Below are 17,979 nucleotides of genomic sequence, written 5' to 3'. Positions count from 1 at the left end.
AACACCAGTTTCTCAAATTGATGAACTGGGCTGTGTGTAAACTGATAGCAGCCATTAAATGCTACTGGATACGGCTTTATGGGATAAAAGTTAACCCCCTTAGATCTGAATGAGATGTTTCCGATTGGTGGAGCTTCTTCCTGGGTTGGGAAGGACCTGCCCGCTACTGACACTTATAGTGAAAAATGTTTTTTTTTTAAACCATTTTTTTTTATCCCATTAAAGTGTTTATTATTAACTTTAATATGTACTTTCTGCTTACACTCACTGCAAAATGAGACCAGGGTTCCCATGCTAAGAACATATATAGAGGGTGAGATTAGCCCTTTCTTCCTTCATTCCTCCTCCTCATCATCCATTTAATGTTTAAATTACAATGTATTTCATTAACCCTTCCACTTCGTTATACCCTTCCCCACGTTTATTGTATTCCGATTCGACACAGCATGTACAAAAATGTTACATTCTGTCCTTAGAATTTAGATTAAACACAGGACGAGCATCCAGTTGGCAAGTTCTAGGTGCACTCCTAATTTCACGTCACACAAAGTCCATTTTCCAGTTTTAAGAAAAAATACTTTTGGGTTTTAAGCTGCAAAAAACACATGTGGCCAACAGTTATCAATTTATTAATCTAGAATATTGTTTCTGAAACAAGTTCCGGGGAATCCAACAGCCCTGTATTTTCACGAGCCTACTTGGAGCATTCAAAGTTGTGAAAATCTTCAATTCCTGATACGCAGCAAGTTCAGTAATTGTTCAACATTGAATAATGCTCATTTTCTCTTACTTCCTAGTGCTCTGTGCTCGTGTGTTGTGGACAATCCCGAAGGCTCTCTGGAACTAGAAATTCTGAGAACCTTTAACAGGGAGTATCAGGTAAGATCACACAAGCAAAATCCTACAACCAAAATCGAAAGTCCAAGCTCCCTGGGGAGGAAAACAGAGGGTTAACAGATGTAAGAGGAGTTATACAACATGTTACTATAACAAAAGCTGAGCGATATATGTGTGGCGACATCTGTTGAGTTACTTTATAACTCTGATAAAAATATAAAATGTCCTTGAAATACTTTTCTAAACACAAAAATATTTTCAAAGAAAATCCAGTAAAATGAATTCTACTCTTTGCTAAATGACAAAAAAAAGAGAAATTAAATAAAAAAATATATAAATGAGCTACTGCAGTATCATCAGGGGTAACAATGATTAAACGTACTGTTGCTATCTTGCAGCAGTTTTGCTTTTTGCCAATCGGCAGTAAAATCATAAAAAGTCAAGAGAATAAGAAACTTGGCTCTGGAAATGAATTCAGTTCACAGTTCATCTTCTCGGTTTTCAGAGCATCTAAAAGGAAGACAAATATTTAACGTATAGTTTTCTTTCCTCTGTGAAAATTCCTTTAGATACAAAGTGAAATGGAGCCATCAGTGGATTTGAACAGTTGTTTTCTGAACATGATTAAACCCTTTGTTGATTTTATCATTAGGAAAAAACTCACAAGTTAGTGGAAAGTGGCAAATATGACACTACAGAAGACTTCACTGTCGTCATCCAGCCGTTACTGGAACGATTAGAGATACCAATAAAGGAGGTAAGCCCCATATGTGATAATCAAGGCACGGTGATGGGAAAATGTGAATATCATAAATCCTGAGAAATATTATGGGTCAAGCTTGAATTTAATAAAGAAGTTGTGTTGAATTGAAGCATAGGAGTTAACTTTTTTATTTGTATATATAGAATGGCGTTCCGGACCGGTCCTACATGGCCCCAGACTGCTTCCATTTTGGTCAGAAAGCTCATGCACAAAGTGCTCGTGGTCTGTGGAAAAATATGGTGAGTTGGACACGGAAATGCCACAAAATGAACCAGATGGGTTTCAGTTTATATTCTAAACCGATTTCATCCATGTGAGGTTTAACAGAAGGTTAAAATGGTTTGGTCCCTCTGTTTGTAGGACCATTGAAGACTGTAAATGTGATTAGAATTTGCCACCGTCGTAGATATGGCTACTTAACATCTCTCCATAAATCCATGTCCCCATTGACAGCGTCATTAAAATGGAGCTCAGTTTTATATGCTATGCTTTGATTTTCCGACTATGAGAACATGAAGCTTTGATGCACCATATCCTAGTTTAGTGAAACCTAACTTCAGAATCTGTACATTTTGAGGACTTTCATCAAATCAAAGTTCTTCAAATTTTGTATTTATGTAATAACTTTATCTTGTCTGTAGAGTCCCTTCAATTAAATGAATAATTCTACCTCTAGAACCAGTTTTTGATATCCTTTTTTTTGTTCCAATGTTAGTTTGAACCTGTTGGCCAGAAAACCAATGGCCAGAAGCTTGACGTGGAAATCCCAATCTTCTGTCCGTCACCGGTATGTCACCAGTCGATTATAATGATGGAAATCTATGATAAACCACATTTACCAAATAAAACTGGGAAATCCTGGCTACAAGTGCTGCCTTTACAGAAATCAAAAGCAATTCTTGGGCAACATTCAAACTTTTTTCAATCTCCATGGAAATCAGTAGAATGTTATTGTAGTAGAAGAAGTTATTGATGATTGTTTTATCTTTAGATTTGTATCCCGTAATTGCTCCTGATAAAGCACCCATATTAACGTTCAATGCAGAATGATGTCAAATAGGTGAGGTTCTGTCTGAAGATGGAGCCATGTGTGTTTTGAAGACTTTCATCCACCAGCTACCATTTTGGTGACTTTGGAGAAAAATATTTATTGAATGTTACCTGAATTGGAATTTGGTAACTGTTGATGTATTGCCTTCTCTAAATGAGTCCTTTTGTACTTAACTCCAAAATGTTGCTTATGTGAAAATAGTCACTTTTCTTGAACTTTTGGAAGAACAATAAAGTTCATGCTATAACCCAACAAAGAGAATACCAGCAATCCTAGCCCAGACTGGAGGACTTAATTTTGGAAACTACAAAGAGTAGGATTGTGACTCATTCCTGTGGCTGGTTAACTACCAACCTTGAGACCCGGTTAATGCTCATCTGTAAACATAGTGGGATTCTTCCTATCTATAGACCTGACGCAACTGGTTAACTCCAATCTTTAGACCAGGGGCAACTGGTTAACTCCCATGTGTAGACCAGAAGCAACTGGATAACTCCAACCTGTAGACCTGGGGCAACTGGTTAAGTTCCACTTGTAGACCTGGGGCAACTGGTTATGTTTCACTCGTAGACTAGGGGGAAATGGCTATCTCTCATCAGTAGGCATGTCAATGGTGTGCATGCAACTGGCTTTATTAACCTATGTGGTTAATAACAACCTACAACACTAACACTTATTTTTAATTCATTAGAGTGACCCTTACCTGAAGACTTTAAAGAACAGCAACTACACATATCCCACAACTACCCCCGATCTGGTAAGTATTTAATCTGAGCCTGTTCTACAGGAATATAAACATTATATAATTTAATATGGCTTGTTTTCTGGGCACCCACCAACAGACTTTTTTTTTTTAAATCCTTATTATTTTATTTTAGGTGCATGGCAGCAAGTTAACCTGTACCGACAAAGCACCATCACCTTCGATACCTACCTCTGGTGAGTCTCACCCTGGTAAATCATTGTTAAATCCAAACAATAGTGTACTGTTATCAACAGATAACACAGTAAGTGTTCACGTTAGTATTATACAGGTACTCCTCACTTACCAACCAGGATTCCGTTCCTACGACCTGGTCTTAGAACAAATTGATCTGTAAGTGAGGAATTAAGGGATTCCCTGCTCTGGTGCGCATGTCTGTGACACACGCAGCAGATCAGGGTATTCCTGTAATTCCCACGATGGCTCACACTTACCACCCCGCAAGAGAGCTGTCGTAAAACAGGTATGTCGCAAAACGAGGACCACCTGTACAACATCACTAAAGAAAAACAATGGGGGTAAGAATGACTCCTGTTTCTCAATGCATTACGTAGATAATGCATTAAAAGGAAAAAAATTAAATGGGAAAAAACACTTACCTTCAAAAAAGTTGATGTACCACTTCTAGGCCTCACAATTATCTGAGATGAACATTTTTAAAGGAATAATAAGGTGTCCGTGGAAACGATGATATAGCTTTATTTTAATGTCTCTTTAATTATATTTCCAGTTCATGCTTTGAGGCCCGCAGATGTGACCGTTGTGGCTGCCATTGGAGATTCACTAACAGTAAGATGATACTCAATGTTCTCTATTTTTTTACGTTTGATTTACTAGAGGTCCCTATTCTTGATTTTTTTTACTCGCTAGTTAATGTTCATATAATTAAAGTGTTACATTTCGTTGTATCCCCTATGTTCAAGTTAATGACCCAAAAGGGCAGGCCCGTCTGCCCCAACTAATGAAACTATGCAGAGTTCTGCCGAGGCACTCTCTGTATGGTCCTAGTGCCCACTGCACAGCCCAAGCGTGTCTAATGATACTGCGAGGGCAGGCACCTGGTGTACTGTATCCTGGAACTGAATCGTGATGGTGGATAGGAACCTGGAATAGTGACTGTCCGACAAAATCCAGTCAGGGAAGCCTACTGTTTGAGATCCAGTTTGCACCCTTACAGGGTTAGTCACTAAAGTGAGAATTGCTGGAAATGTAGAGTTAATTTAATGTGAATTACTAATGTAAGGCCCAAATAAGCCAAACTGAAATTAGAATTGACTTGCAGAAGTTTTCCAATTTGCTTATTTTTGGCCTAAATTTTGAAATTCACTTTACATTCTAAGCAATTCTCACTTTATTAAATAACCCTGGCCGTTTATTCCTCCTGGAGAGCCATCTTTTATTATCCCCTCAGGTCTCTATGACTGTTACTGTTTTTCCAATTAACTTCCTGTACCTCCATCCCTCTCCTTGCTTGTACTATATAATTAACTGTATTATATAGCCTGCCGTGGTTGTGGGTTTTTTATGTTTCTCTAGATCAAAATGGAAATACAATTATGAAGGCAGAGACAGGCTTTTCACTTGACTTGAGAGTGAAATCCCTTTCGTTTCTGTGTATGCAGACTTAACCACACCTCCCCTGGCTGTGACTGACACAGCCTGCAGGAAAAAATATATTTCATTTTCAATCAGATCTGACAGCACAGTGTGTTTTCTTAAGAAGTTTTCATCTCCAGCTCTGTTATTTTAACTTTAATCACACACAGTCCAGTTTTAATTTTAGAATCAAATTTCAATTTAGTTTTAGTCCTAGTCTTTTGACTAAAAAGCCATTTTAGTTTTAGTCATATTTTAGACATCTGAATTGTTTTAGTTTAAGTCTAGTTTTAGTTGACTTAATCCCCAGTAGATTTTAGTTAACGCATCTGTCTTTTTTGCCCCTATGTGTCTCTTTGTGTCCTCCCAGCCCCTCTAAGTGTCTCTCTCCCAAGCCCTGCTCTGTCTCCTTAGCCCCTTCCCCAGCCCCTCTGTTCTTTTTTTATTTTTGCTGGCAAATTTCAATTTAGTTTTAGTCATAGTCTTTTGACTAAAAAGCCATTTTAGTTTCAGTCGTATTTTAGTCATCTGAATTCTTTTAGTTTGAATTCTTTTAGACTACAAAAATTGTAGTCGACTAAAGTTTTACTATATTTGTTAGTTGACAAAACTGCTGCAGACTCTAGCAGGTGTTTTACGAAGCAGACATTAACATTTTAGATTTGACATTTTTTTTTTTTGTCAATATGTTTTTATTGAAGGCATATAAGATGGGATACAGGAGGAAAAAGCAGGGGAAATGTACGAGTGGTATACAACATGGGATTAATACAATGGTAGTGCAACACATTTCCAGGATAGCGATGCCTCATTTTAAAGTTTTGTTTTGAACATAAGCAAAACCACGTAGATGAATACATGCTAGTCAGTTATGGCTATGATAAATGAGTATAAAACAGTGCTCTATCTTGCTAGACGTTCTAAATTAAAAGCTTAGTTGACAAACTACACTTTCGCTCACAAAATGTATGAGATTTAGAGAAGCTTAACATGCCACAGACCGCGTCAGGTATTAAGGTAAAATATAGGTATAGGCAAGCAGTGTACAATTTGTGCAGTCAAGGTAGCTGAAACTGTTATAGGCAAGAAACATGTGAGTATAATACATTATGTTCTCTGTTGTGTCAGGGATCAGCAGTGGTGACTGTTGTCCGTGATTAGTCCCATCATGACGTTTCAGCTTTAGGCAGCAAGCTTGAGTTCAGCCTATTCCCAAGGATGGGAAGCGTGAGTCCTGTGTGTTGAGGACGAGGGTGGTTGCAGCGCTCTGACAGCTCTGTTGGGCCCCAGGCTGGTTGATAGGCCGGCATCTTCATGCCACGGACTTGGGGACTCTTGGGGTCCCAGCCCTGCCCTCTGGGGGGTAAGCAGGAGGTTGTGGTGGTAAGTGGCCGCTTGTAGCGCATGATCCTCCGCCTGTGTGGACGGTGCCGCGGGATTCTGCCCCTGGTGGCCCTCGGCCTGGGTGATCTCTTGTGGAGAGGTTTGGTGGCTTGGGTGATCAAAGGGGGCCCACTCACCATCCGGCTCTCAGCCTCCCGGTCGTCCTCCTGATGTTGGAGCTTTGGTGCGTTTAGTCATGCCTCCAACCTGGCCCAGAAGTGGGTGAAGATTTCATCCAGCCTCCTTTGGGTGATCTGTGCCGAGTTTAGAGGCTCCGTCTCGGATTGCTGGGAGTTAGCACCTCTCTGGGCTAGTCTGGCCGCCATTTTGTGGAGTTCGGCTGGGGAAGTGTCTCAGCAAGTTAGAGTGAGTAGCTGTGCTTGATGCCGGGTACAGGCTAGTGCGGACCGGGATAACCCCCGCCGGTCCAGGGGGGGGGGGGAGGGGGGAACAGGGCTGTGTTGCAAGCTTGGGAGGGCACTAGGTCGCACAGAGCGGGGTATCGGCCACCTCACCCGTCCGGCGATGCTGCTAGGCCTCACTCCCGTCACCCTCGACAGGCGCTCCGTGCACCCGCGGGCGGCAAACCCCGGGTGCTTCGGCTGGTTCCTGGGGTAGGTAAGACTTGGTTCAGGTGTTTGTGAGGGTCCGGGCTGGCTGGTGTGCAGTTAATCAGGCTGCATGGGAGGATTGAGCTCGGAGCTCACACAAAGCACATCCAGCCGCCATGAAGCCCAGGCCCCGCCCCTAGATTTGACATTTTAACATCAACAATTTAGATATAAATATATTTTTAATAAACTGCAACGAGGCACTGATCACTGTATAATTTCTAATAATGAATAGGAGGAGTTGTACCCCTTACTGGTGATCTTTGGGTAATATGACAAACAGAGAATTGTATGAGACTAAATGCATGTGATATGATATTAATCTAATTATTTATTCCAGGCTGGGAATGGCATTGGATCCAGTCCAAAGGACGTGTTTGATGTGTTTAAAATGTACAGAGGTCTATCGTGGAGGTAAACCTGGCCCATGTGACTGTTTGTAACTATGTAGCAGATGCAGAACTTAAAATAAAAGTATAGGGAGTATAAGTAATAAATATAAGAAAATATTATATGGGAATGAACTCTCTAGTAAAAAAAATAAATCTTAATACGAAATGAAAATATATTTTTAAATATAAAAAGTAAAAAATTTTATGTTTATAAAATAGTTTTATTTGGTGTCACTTGTGATTTTCTGATATATTTTGTTTTAATATTCTGAGTTATTTTGGTTGAAGGGTTGGCACAGGTTGGTGGATGGACTGACACGGCTACTGGCAATGTCTATCTATTACTGCGTGTCAGTATATGTGCCCGGCAGCTATGCATCCAGCTCCCTGGTGATCACACCCAGCGCATTGAATGTGATAAGCAGGGGATAGAACACACCAGCTATGCATTGAGCTCCCACATTCGTTTACCCGTTTACCAGGGACATTCGTTTACCAGTTTGCTAAGGGTGAAATATGGTCAGCATTTGGGGAGGCTGCCTCAACATGAATTTTAATATGCACTTCAAGAAAAGCTAATTACTAAACCTTAAAGTGGGGAGGGTCTCCTGCCTAAACTTTGCTGTGTTTTAGTGCTTTCTAGCCTGCTGAAAAGCTCAATTGGATAAGTCTCTGCAATATTTTCCAGTGTATCAGAGAAAACTGAGAAACTCCGTAGCTTGTTCTCTGGTTAGTCCTCGCTCTGGTCTTATCCTGTCCAGTGCTGAAATGTTGCCAGGTTTCCCCTATACTAGGGATACAACGAACCCAGGATATTGATTCGACCTTCTTCGGCCTTACCAGTGTCACGTACCCCTAGATAGAACGTATGTAAACAACTAAATCAGAGCCAACACACTTACATCCATTTCTATATTTTTATAGTATTGGCGGAGATTCCGACTTGAACAATGTTACGACTTTACCAAGTGAGTATCTTAAACAAAGAAGGGTCTAGAACTGGCGTTTCCAGAGTCAGTGACCAACTGGAGGCTCAGTACAACAAAACACACGGAACACTTGCCTGGTGTACATTATGCCATATAGCCAACGAGATAATACTGTAAATGTTCCAAGTGGTAACTTGGATCGATTCTCTGACACGGCCAACTTGGCTTCTAATAAATCCTGCCCTACTTTTTTTTATTTTTGTTCAAATTGAGTTTTGTGCCATGTAATGCGCCCCTGCATGTAGCCCCTGGAAAAGATAAGAGCCCTGGAAACCAGTCAACCCAAAGAAATGCTTTCACATGGGCAGACATGGGGATATTTCCAGATACTAAATACTCGAGTCTCTAGAATTGGGGGTGGGGATTTTAATTTAGGACTGTGAAGCCAGATCAGGACAGTTGGGAGCTATGACTTGCTAATGATGTGTTTTTGTTGTAAATGCTAATGATACACAAGCCTTGTGGATTTAATGTGCCCCCTTTTTAAATAGTAAAGCCCAAATTCTTCGTTATCGATTTGTTTAGTAACGGCTCCATTCGTCACGTTTTCTATGATGACAGACAGGGCAGCTGACTAGCAATGAGTTACTGTGCCAATAGGTCATGTTATTCAATCGGGGGATATCACAACAGAGCAGCCTTGTCTTCTCCAATGTCTGTGTGAATGTTGTTTTAGGTTTTCACACTGAAGAAATTTTCATTATAATTGACCAGCGATTATTCATTGCTGCATCTAACTCAAAACTGGGTCTATGTGCCATTTTAATTGGCCGCCGTTGTCTAGCATAGAACCTCTCACGATATGGTGAGCACGATACAAGTTATGGTGTATAATAACATAGAACGTTCTTTCTGCCTGGGTGTCGGTGAAAGTGCATCGACACTAAGGGTATAACCTGGCAAGTGAGTAAAATGGCCCCTTATCAGGCTCAACGTTTTCTTTGTTGTTTCTTCAAAGATATTCTTCTGGAGTTCAACCCGCGCTTAACTGGATTTGCAACTGGATTGGGATCCACCAGTGACCACAACTCGTTTCTGAACCAAGCGGTGCCTGGCGCCAGGGCTTAGTAAGTTTGTTGTGTGTCTTTGTTTTGTCGTTTGCTTCTTTTTATTTTGTACATTATTTTATAATTATTTGTATTGTTATTAAAAAGCTGAGGATGAATTTCTATGCAAAGGTTGGCAAGGGTAAGCAATAGGGATGAGGTTTCTAAAGGAGAGGACACCAGTGAGGGAGAAAAAGCTCCTGCTGTGGATCGTGCAGTACCCCAATCATAGGGCTGCCATGATATTATGGGAGGGATTTTTGAAGGGTTTAAAATTCCATTTGTTGCATCATTGGAGGCATCGTTGGCGGTGTCGTTTGCCCCAAATATGTCCTCGGTTCAGAATAAGGATCAGATTTTAGTGGAAAAATTGCTGAAAGAAGTTCAGCTGGGCCCCTGTTCGGTTCCGCCTCTTGATAATTTTTTTTTTTTTTAATTCATTATTTTTTGTTGTGCAAGAAATAACAATGCGTCTTACACTGCCACAACGGTGTATGCAAGTACAGTGATAATACAATCAGACATATATGTGGCATTATGGTCTCAGCACATTTTTTATATATAGTGCTAGTCCCGCTGTTTGTACTCGTTTGGTTGCAGGTCTTGACTGTATAAACAACATAAGTAACTCAAGTAATTGTATCAAAAAGGCATGGCCTGCATAAAACTGGTGATTGTGTGGTTTGACCCAGGATGGGTCTCAGCAGGTATTTGCCGGTCTTTGTGGCCCATGTAGGCTGTCTGTTATTGTGTGGCGAGTACTCCCTTATTCTCTTTGGCGCGGGCTACTCGCCATGCGGTCTCCGCCATTTTGGTGCGGCTGCCGAGCGTTGGATCTGCACTGTCGCCGCCTGGCACGTTGGTGTGTCCGCACACTGGTGGGCCCAGGGTGGGGACTGGGATCACCCCCGCCGGCCCAGAGGGGGGGGGGGGGGAAACAGGGTCGGACCCCTTAGCCTCATGCTATGTTCTGACCGCTGGTGGGCAGGATAGTGGGATGGCGGCCATCCACTCCACTCACCGCCCGAGAGGGAGACGGAGAGCGTTCCACTGAGGGACTAGAGCTGTGCTACAAGCCTCTCCTCGGAACCAGGGTGTCTTCTCACACAGGGCTGTCGTTGTCAGTCTTTGGGTAGGTGTTTGATTCGTTTTTTAAAGAGAAAAATTTGAATATTTGCAGGAGCCGTTCAGTTGTGCGACCTGCTAGCATGGCGGTCCGGCCCCGCCCCCGCCTCTTGATAATTTGAGTGCTTTCTCATTTGGATTAGTACCAAAAAAAGAACTGGGCGCCTTCCGTTTTATTCACCAATTATCATATCCTCCAGATTCCTTGGTGGTATTGAGAAAGAAAACTATAGTCAGGGCCAGATTAAGAGCCCAGTGGGCCTGGTGCTGACAATTATGATGGGCCTAATTACAAAATCTTATTGACTAAAAACACTAAAACAGTTCTACCTCCTAAGCGTCATGTATCTGATGGAGATGATGCTGGAGGGAAACTCATAGGATGCAGCTATGAGAAAACACATACCCTATGCTAATCTCACGCTTTCAAGTAAACCCATACCCCCTAACAGCAGTGTCCAGGAAATAAGGAAGTCTATGGATGGGGTAAAAGGGTGGGCCACTTACACAAATAACAACTAGAACTGCTGAACGAGACAAACATACACAAAAATGGGGCATTTCTGTGTCCCCATGTCTCCCAGTGTCCCCATGTCTCTGGGACACTAGGGGACATTGAGAGACATTGGGACACTGGGAGACACTGAGATACTAGGGAACACTGGGAGACCTGGGGACACTGAGACTCTTGGGGACAATAGGAGACATGGAGACACTGGGTGACTGAGACATGAGGGGACACTGGGAGACATGAGGCACTGAGACAATGTCACATAGGTGACACTGTGATATATAGGGAACACTGGAGACTGGATAAAGACCTGGGTACAATAAACCAGCTTAAATCTATCACAGTGAGTGCCTGAGATTTTTTCTTTTATACTAGGGGACACTTAGACACTAGGAGACATTGGGACACTGGGAGACATTGGGACACTGAGACATTTGGGGGCACTGTGAGAAATGTGGACACTAGGAGACTAGGGGACACAGACACTATGGATAATAAGACACTACGGACACTGAGAGACACCAGGGACACTGGGAGAGATGGGGCACTGAGACACTCTGATACATAGGGGACACTGTGATACATAGGGGACACTGGAGACTTGATAAAGACCTGGGTACAGGTCAAAACGTTGCGGTGTCCAATAAACCTGCTTAAGTCTATCACAGTGAGTGCCTGAGATTTTTTATTTTATACTAGGGGACCCTGAGACACTAGGAGACATGGGGACACTGGGAGACATTGGGACACTGAGAGACTAGGAAACACTGAGACACTAGGGACACTGGCACACTACGGACATTAAAAGACACCAGGGACACTGGGAGACATGGGGATACTGAGATACTAGGGACACTGGCTGGGAGACATGGGGACACTGAGAGACTAGGGAACACTGGGAGACATGGGGCCACTGTGTCTCAGGGTCCCCATGTTCCCCAGTGTCCCTATGTCTCAGCGTACCCAAGTCTCTCACCGTCCCTATGTCTCGCAGGCCCGGAGCTGCTGTCTGGCATCTCTGTGCAGAGCTGCTCCCTCACAGATCAGTGAATAGAGATAGGCAGGAAGGGAGATGCTGTAACTTCTTATCCCTGCCTCTCTCCACATAAACAGCGACCCCAACTGGCCGGTGCTGGTATTGCAGAATAATCTCTGTTTATACTCTGTTTATTACTGCAATACCGGCACCGGCTAGTCGGCCTCAAATACCTGAGAAATATTTCTGAGAAATACCTGGCAATCATAAGAAATACATGAGAAATACCTGGCAACCCTAAGAGTAGTGAGCAAATCAATGGGCCTATCCCATGGGCCTGGGCCTGGAGCTGCAGATCCATCAGCCCCTATGTTAATCCGGCCCTGACTATAGTGTTCACAATGCTTCTTTCGACAAAGTGTTAACGTTGGTCCGGGCAGCTGGTCATGGAGTGCTATTGGCCAAGTCAGATATTCAATCCCCATTTCGGTTTTGCAGGTTCAGCCGTAGTGCTTTTATCTGCTGGATTGCTGATTTTTTGCTCCCTTTTATTTCTGCCACATACAGATTTATCAATCTTTCTATCACATTTCCCACTAGAAATGTGTCCTATTTCATTTAATTTTTTCCACCACTCTCTAAATTTTCTTGGTCTTTTCTAAAACCGTTTTCCTGCAAGAAATGTCAGAATGCAGGTAGAGTATTGCAGACATGTTTTAGATCATTTTTAGCACCAGTTAATAAATATGAATGGATTAAAGACACAATGTAACAGATAACCCTGGCAATTATATTAACCTATGCCTGTCTCTTTAATGGCAGCACAGAGATCCGATCAGATCATATTAGGAACCTGCTATATGTTCTTGTACTTTGCTCCAAATACATCTCCTCCTATCTCGGTGTCATGTGATCACGTTATAGTGAAGAGATAATTGATATCACTGTAGGAGAGCACAGTACATCTTATATCTAATAAAATAACGTTTAACCCTAATTATCCCATTGATTGAAAAATAACGCATTGCAGCAAAAAGGTTTATTCACCTTTTGTAGCTATAAACCTCTATTATTCCAGTTAATTTATGGCTAATAGACTGAATTACTACTAAAAGAAAGATAATAGAGTCTGTGCCGTTATTAACTCGTGTCACCAAGGGAAACCGAACATAAAAATCAATTCGTTTGATGAGTTAATCTTCTGGGCGGTTTATTGACTAAAAAGAGAATTGTGCTGAACTGCAAAAACTAAAACTGTTGTTATTTTGTGCTTTTTGTACGAAGTCTGATTCTTGTTTTCTTTCTTACTTTTCTTTCTTTTTAAACGAAAAAAAAAAACCTTTCACCCTAGCGCCATGCTGATAAACTAACTAAAGGAAAAAAAACGCACTTGTTGGTTCCAATTAGTCACACAATATATGAGACACATGAGTACGCTGCTTTATAGATCCCTTTACCACTTGCTTCTTAAAATTAAAATGGGAGGTCATGGAGCATCGGTATTGGGGGAGAGATGTCAGCCACAGGTGAACAATATGTAATTATATTAAAAAGTAAAAATAGTAACACCCTAGTGTCACTCTCTCCCCAGATCCTTACTGTTACCTTCCCCCTACTCCAGTGTCACTATCTCCCCGGATCCTTACTGTTACCTTCCCCCCACTCCAGTGTCACTATCTCCCCAGATCCTTACTGTTACCTTCCCCCCACTCCAGTGTCACTATCTCCCCGGATCCTTACTGTTACCTTCCCCCTACTCCAGTGTCACTATCTCCCCAGATCCTTACTGTTACCTTCCCCCCACTCCAGTGTCACTATCTCCCCAGATCCTTACTGTTACCTTCCCCCTACTCCAGTGTCACTATCTCCCCGGATCCTTACTGTTACCTTCCCCCCACTCCAGTGTCACTATCTCCCCAGATCCTTACTGTTACCTTCCCCCCACTCCAGTGTCACTATCTCCCCGGATCCTTACTGTTACCTTCCCCCTACTCCAGTGTCACTATCTCCCCAGATCCTTACTGTTACCTTCCCCCCACTCCAGTGTCACTATCTCCCCAGATCCTTACTGTTACCTTCCCCCCCCACTCCAGTGTCACTATCTCTCAAGATCCTTACTGTTACCTTCCCACTACTCCAGTGTCACTATCTCCCCAGATCCTTACTGTTACCTTCCCCCTACTCCAGTGTCACTATCTCCCCAGATCCTTACTGTTACTCCCCCCCCCCCACTCCAGTGTCACTGTCTCTCAAGATCCTTACTGTTACCTTCCCCCTACTCCAGTGTCACTATCTCCCTGGATCCTTATTGTTACCTCCCCCCCACTCCAGTGTCACTATCTCCCCATATCCTTACTGTTACCTTCCCTCTACTCCAGTGTCACTATCTCCCCAGATCCTTATTGTTACCTTCCCCCCACTCCATGTCACTATCTCCCCAGATCCTTACTGTTACCTTCCCCCCACTCCAGTGTCACTATCTCCCCAGATCCTTACTGTTACCTTCCCGCACTCCAGTATCACTATCTCCCCAGATCCTTACTGTTACCTTCCCTCCACTCCAGTGTCACTATCTCCCCAGATCCTTACTGTTACCTTCCCCCCACTCCAGTGTCACTATCTCCCCAGATCCTTACTGTTACCTTCTCCCTACTCCAGTGTCACTATCTCCCCAGATCCTTACTGTTACCTTCCCTACACCCCAGTGTCCCTATCTCCCCAGATCCTTACTGTTACCTTCCCCCCACCCCAGTGTCACTACCTACCCAGATCCTTACTGTTACCTTCCCCCCACTCCAGTATCACTATCTTCCCAGATCCTTACTGTTACCTTCCCCCCACTCCAGTGTCACTATCTCCCCAGATCCTTACTGTTACCTTCCCCCCACTCCAGTGTCACTATCTCCCCAGATCCTTACTGTTACCATCCCTCCACCCCAATGTCCCTATCTCCCCACATCCTTACTGTTACCTTCCCCCCACCCCAGTGTCACTATCTCCCCGGATCCTTACTGTTACCTTCCCCCCACCCCAGTGTCACTATCTCCCCAGATCCTTACTGTTACCTTCCCCCTTACTCCAGTGTCACTATCTCCCCGGATCCTTACTGTTACCTTCCCCCCACTCCAGTGTCACTATCTCCCCAGATCCTTACTGTTACCTTTCCCCCACTCCAGTGTCACTATCTCCCCAGATGCTTACTGTTACCTTCCCTCCACCCCAGTGTCACTATCTCCCCAGATCCTTACTGTTACCTTCCCTCCACCCCAGTGTCACTATCTCCCCGGATCCTTACTGTTACCTTTCCCCCACTCCAGTGTCACTATCTCTCCAGATCCTTACTCTTACCTTCCCTCCACCCCAGTGTCACTATCTCCCCAGATCCTTACTGTTACCTTCCCCCCACCCCAGTGTCACTACCTACCCAGATCCTTACTGTTACCTTCCCCCCACCCCAGTGTCACTATCTCCCCAGATCCTTACTGTTACCTTCCCCCCACCCCAGTGTCACTATCTCCCCAGATCCTTACTGGTACCTTCCCTCCACCCCAGTGTCACTATCTCCCCAGATCCTTACTGTTACCTTCCCCCCACCCCAGTGTCACTATATCCCCAGATCCTTACTGTTACCTTCCCCCCACTCCAGTGTCACTATCTCCCCAGATCCTTACTGTTACCTTCCCCCTACTCCAGTGTCACTATCTCCCCGGATCCTTACTGTTACCTTCCCCCCACTCCAGTGTCACTATCTCCCCAGATCCTTACTGTTACCTTCCCTCCTCCCCCCCACTCCAGTGTCACTATCTCCCCGGACCCTTACTGTTACCTTCCCCCCACCCCAGTGTCACTATCTCCCCAGATCCTTACTGTTACCTTCCCCCCACTCCAGTGTCACTATCTCCCCAGATCCTTACTGTTACCTTCCCCCTACTCCAGTGTCACTATCTCCCCGGATCCTTACTGTTACCTTCCCCCCACTCCAGTGTCACTATCTCCCCGGATCCTTACTGTTACCTTCCCCCCACTCCAGTGTCACTATCTCCCCGCATCCTTACTGTTACCTTCCCCCCACTCCAGTGTCACTATCTCCCCACATCCTTACTGTTACCTTCCCCCCACTCCAGTGTCACTATCTCCCCGGATCCTTACTGTTACCTTCCCCCCACTCCATTGTCACTATCTCCCCGGATCCTTACTGTTACCTTCCCCCTACTCCAGTGTCACTATCTCCCCGGATCCTTACTGTTACCTTCCCCCCACTCCAGTGTCACTATCTCCCCGCATCCTTACTGTTACCTTCCCCCCCACTCCAGTGTCACTATCTCCCCGGATCCTTACTGTTACCTTCCCCCCACTCCAGTGTCACTATCTCCCCGCATCCTTACTGTTACCTTCCCCCCCACTCCAGTGTCACTATCTCCCCGGATCCTTACTGTTACCTTCCCCCCCACTCCAGTGTCACTATCTCCCCGGATCCTTACTGTTACCTTCCCCCCACTCCAGTGTCACTATCTCCCCGCATCCGTACTGTTACCTTCCCCCCCACTCCAGTGTCACTATCTCCCTGGATCCTTACTGTTACCTTCCCCCCCCACTCCAGTGTCACTATCTCCCCAGATACTTACTGTTACCACCCCTTCCCCCCCATTCCAGTTTCACTCTGTCCCTGGATCCTTATCTTTTGTTCCCCCCACTTCAGTTTCATGGTCCCTCCTGCTTCCCACCAAGTGCCCTCAGTTTCCACCAGCTGAGAGAGAGAGAGAGTGTGTGTGTGTGTGTCTGTCTGTCTGTCTGTCTGACATATGTGAAGAAAATTAACCTTCTGACGTCCATGGAGTCCAAAAATCCCCCAAGTGAGTAAATCCTCCAAACACTCCTCCATTATCACATCTGTTACTATGTTATAAAACTAAAATACTCCTGCATAGTTTATAAATAGATTATATTCGAGCCACGCACCGTAATCATTATTATTCTTTTTTTTTACAGTGATTTACCAGCTCAAGCTAATGCGTTGATTAAGCTTATGAACGAAGACAGGGTGAGAAAACATTTTGTACCCAAGTCCTGGGCATGGTAGATATATATATGTACCCTCCGCCGGGGGGGGGGGGGGGCACTCTCCCTATACAGTAGAAGGTCTATAAATTTGGTAACCATAAGGGGGGTGGCGTCCCCCAGTCAGTGTTGCCCTCGGGAGTTTTCTCCCTTATCAGTAGATAGTCCATGGGAGGTGTTCAGGATAATCCAGATATTTGGTGAAGGAGTCCTAGAGTATAACAATTGTATGTTTTCCATATTTCTGGTTTTAGTAAATTAAGGCACTGTCTGTCATCTACAGCTTCTGTTTTTTGGAATGATGAAAATAAAACCAGCAAGCTTAATGTACAGTTATTATGAAATTATAAATACTAGAGGTTTATTGGTTATTATTAGGTACAGAATGTGCTAATTTGAGCCAAACTCTGCTCCATTCTGCGATTGACCAATTTTTAATCTTACCTTTATCAAGGTATGCAGACAAACAGGCGAAGCCTGCTTCTGGCAAGTAAAAGGTTATAATTATAGATTGGAATAAAATGAAATAAAGGTTAATAGCTGCTGTAAGCCCCCACCAGACTACAATATGTCTAAGTAGCAATGGGGAAAAACAAATCATATATTAATATTTACTGTTAAAAAAACAAACATTTATTTGCAGAGAGTTAACTTTAATAACGACTGGAAAGTGATCACATTGCTTATTGGAGCGAATGACCTGTGTGCTTCATGCGAGGACAGTGTAAGTATCTCCGTTCCTGTCTCCTGTAATGCTCGGAATGTCTCATACTTCAATAATGTACAGGATACATTGACACGATAGATAAAACATTCACGGATTTAGTTTCTCTAAGTAATACACACAAAATGAATTCCCTTTCAAAGTGATGTAATAA

At 43.6% G+C, this 17,979-nt stretch overlaps 1 protein-coding gene across 1 annotated transcript in view; it reads left to right on the top strand.

The window, feature by feature from the left end:
- The window catches only part of PLB1 (phospholipase B1), a 157,296-nt gene that overhangs the window by 64,024 nt on the left and 75,293 nt on the right, over window positions 1-17,979 (top strand). Inside the window, exons 25-36 of the mRNA XM_063441548.1 lie at window positions 798-879; window positions 1,490-1,594; window positions 1,744-1,839; window positions 2,316-2,387; window positions 3,343-3,408; window positions 3,530-3,590; window positions 4,145-4,203; window positions 7,345-7,418; window positions 8,321-8,364; window positions 9,344-9,452; window positions 17,033-17,084; window positions 17,745-17,825. Of these exons, the coding sequence (XP_063297618.1) occupies window positions 798-879; window positions 1,490-1,594; window positions 1,744-1,839; window positions 2,316-2,387; window positions 3,343-3,408; window positions 3,530-3,590; window positions 4,145-4,203; window positions 7,345-7,418; window positions 8,321-8,364; window positions 9,344-9,452; window positions 17,033-17,084; window positions 17,745-17,825 (901 nt within the window). The remainder of the gene's footprint in view (window positions 1-797; window positions 880-1,489; window positions 1,595-1,743; window positions 1,840-2,315; window positions 2,388-3,342; window positions 3,409-3,529; window positions 3,591-4,144; window positions 4,204-7,344; window positions 7,419-8,320; window positions 8,365-9,343; window positions 9,453-17,032; window positions 17,085-17,744; window positions 17,826-17,979) is intronic.

The sequence above is a fragment of the Pelobates fuscus genome, chromosome 2 (genome assembly GCF_036172605.1).
Source record: "Pelobates fuscus isolate aPelFus1 chromosome 2, aPelFus1.pri, whole genome shotgun sequence".
In the NCBI taxonomy this organism is placed as follows: Eukaryota; Metazoa; Chordata; class Amphibia; order Anura; family Pelobatidae; genus Pelobates; species Pelobates fuscus.
The sequence above is the reverse complement of the archived record's forward strand: the minus strand, read 5'-3'. Positions and strand labels throughout refer to the sequence as shown.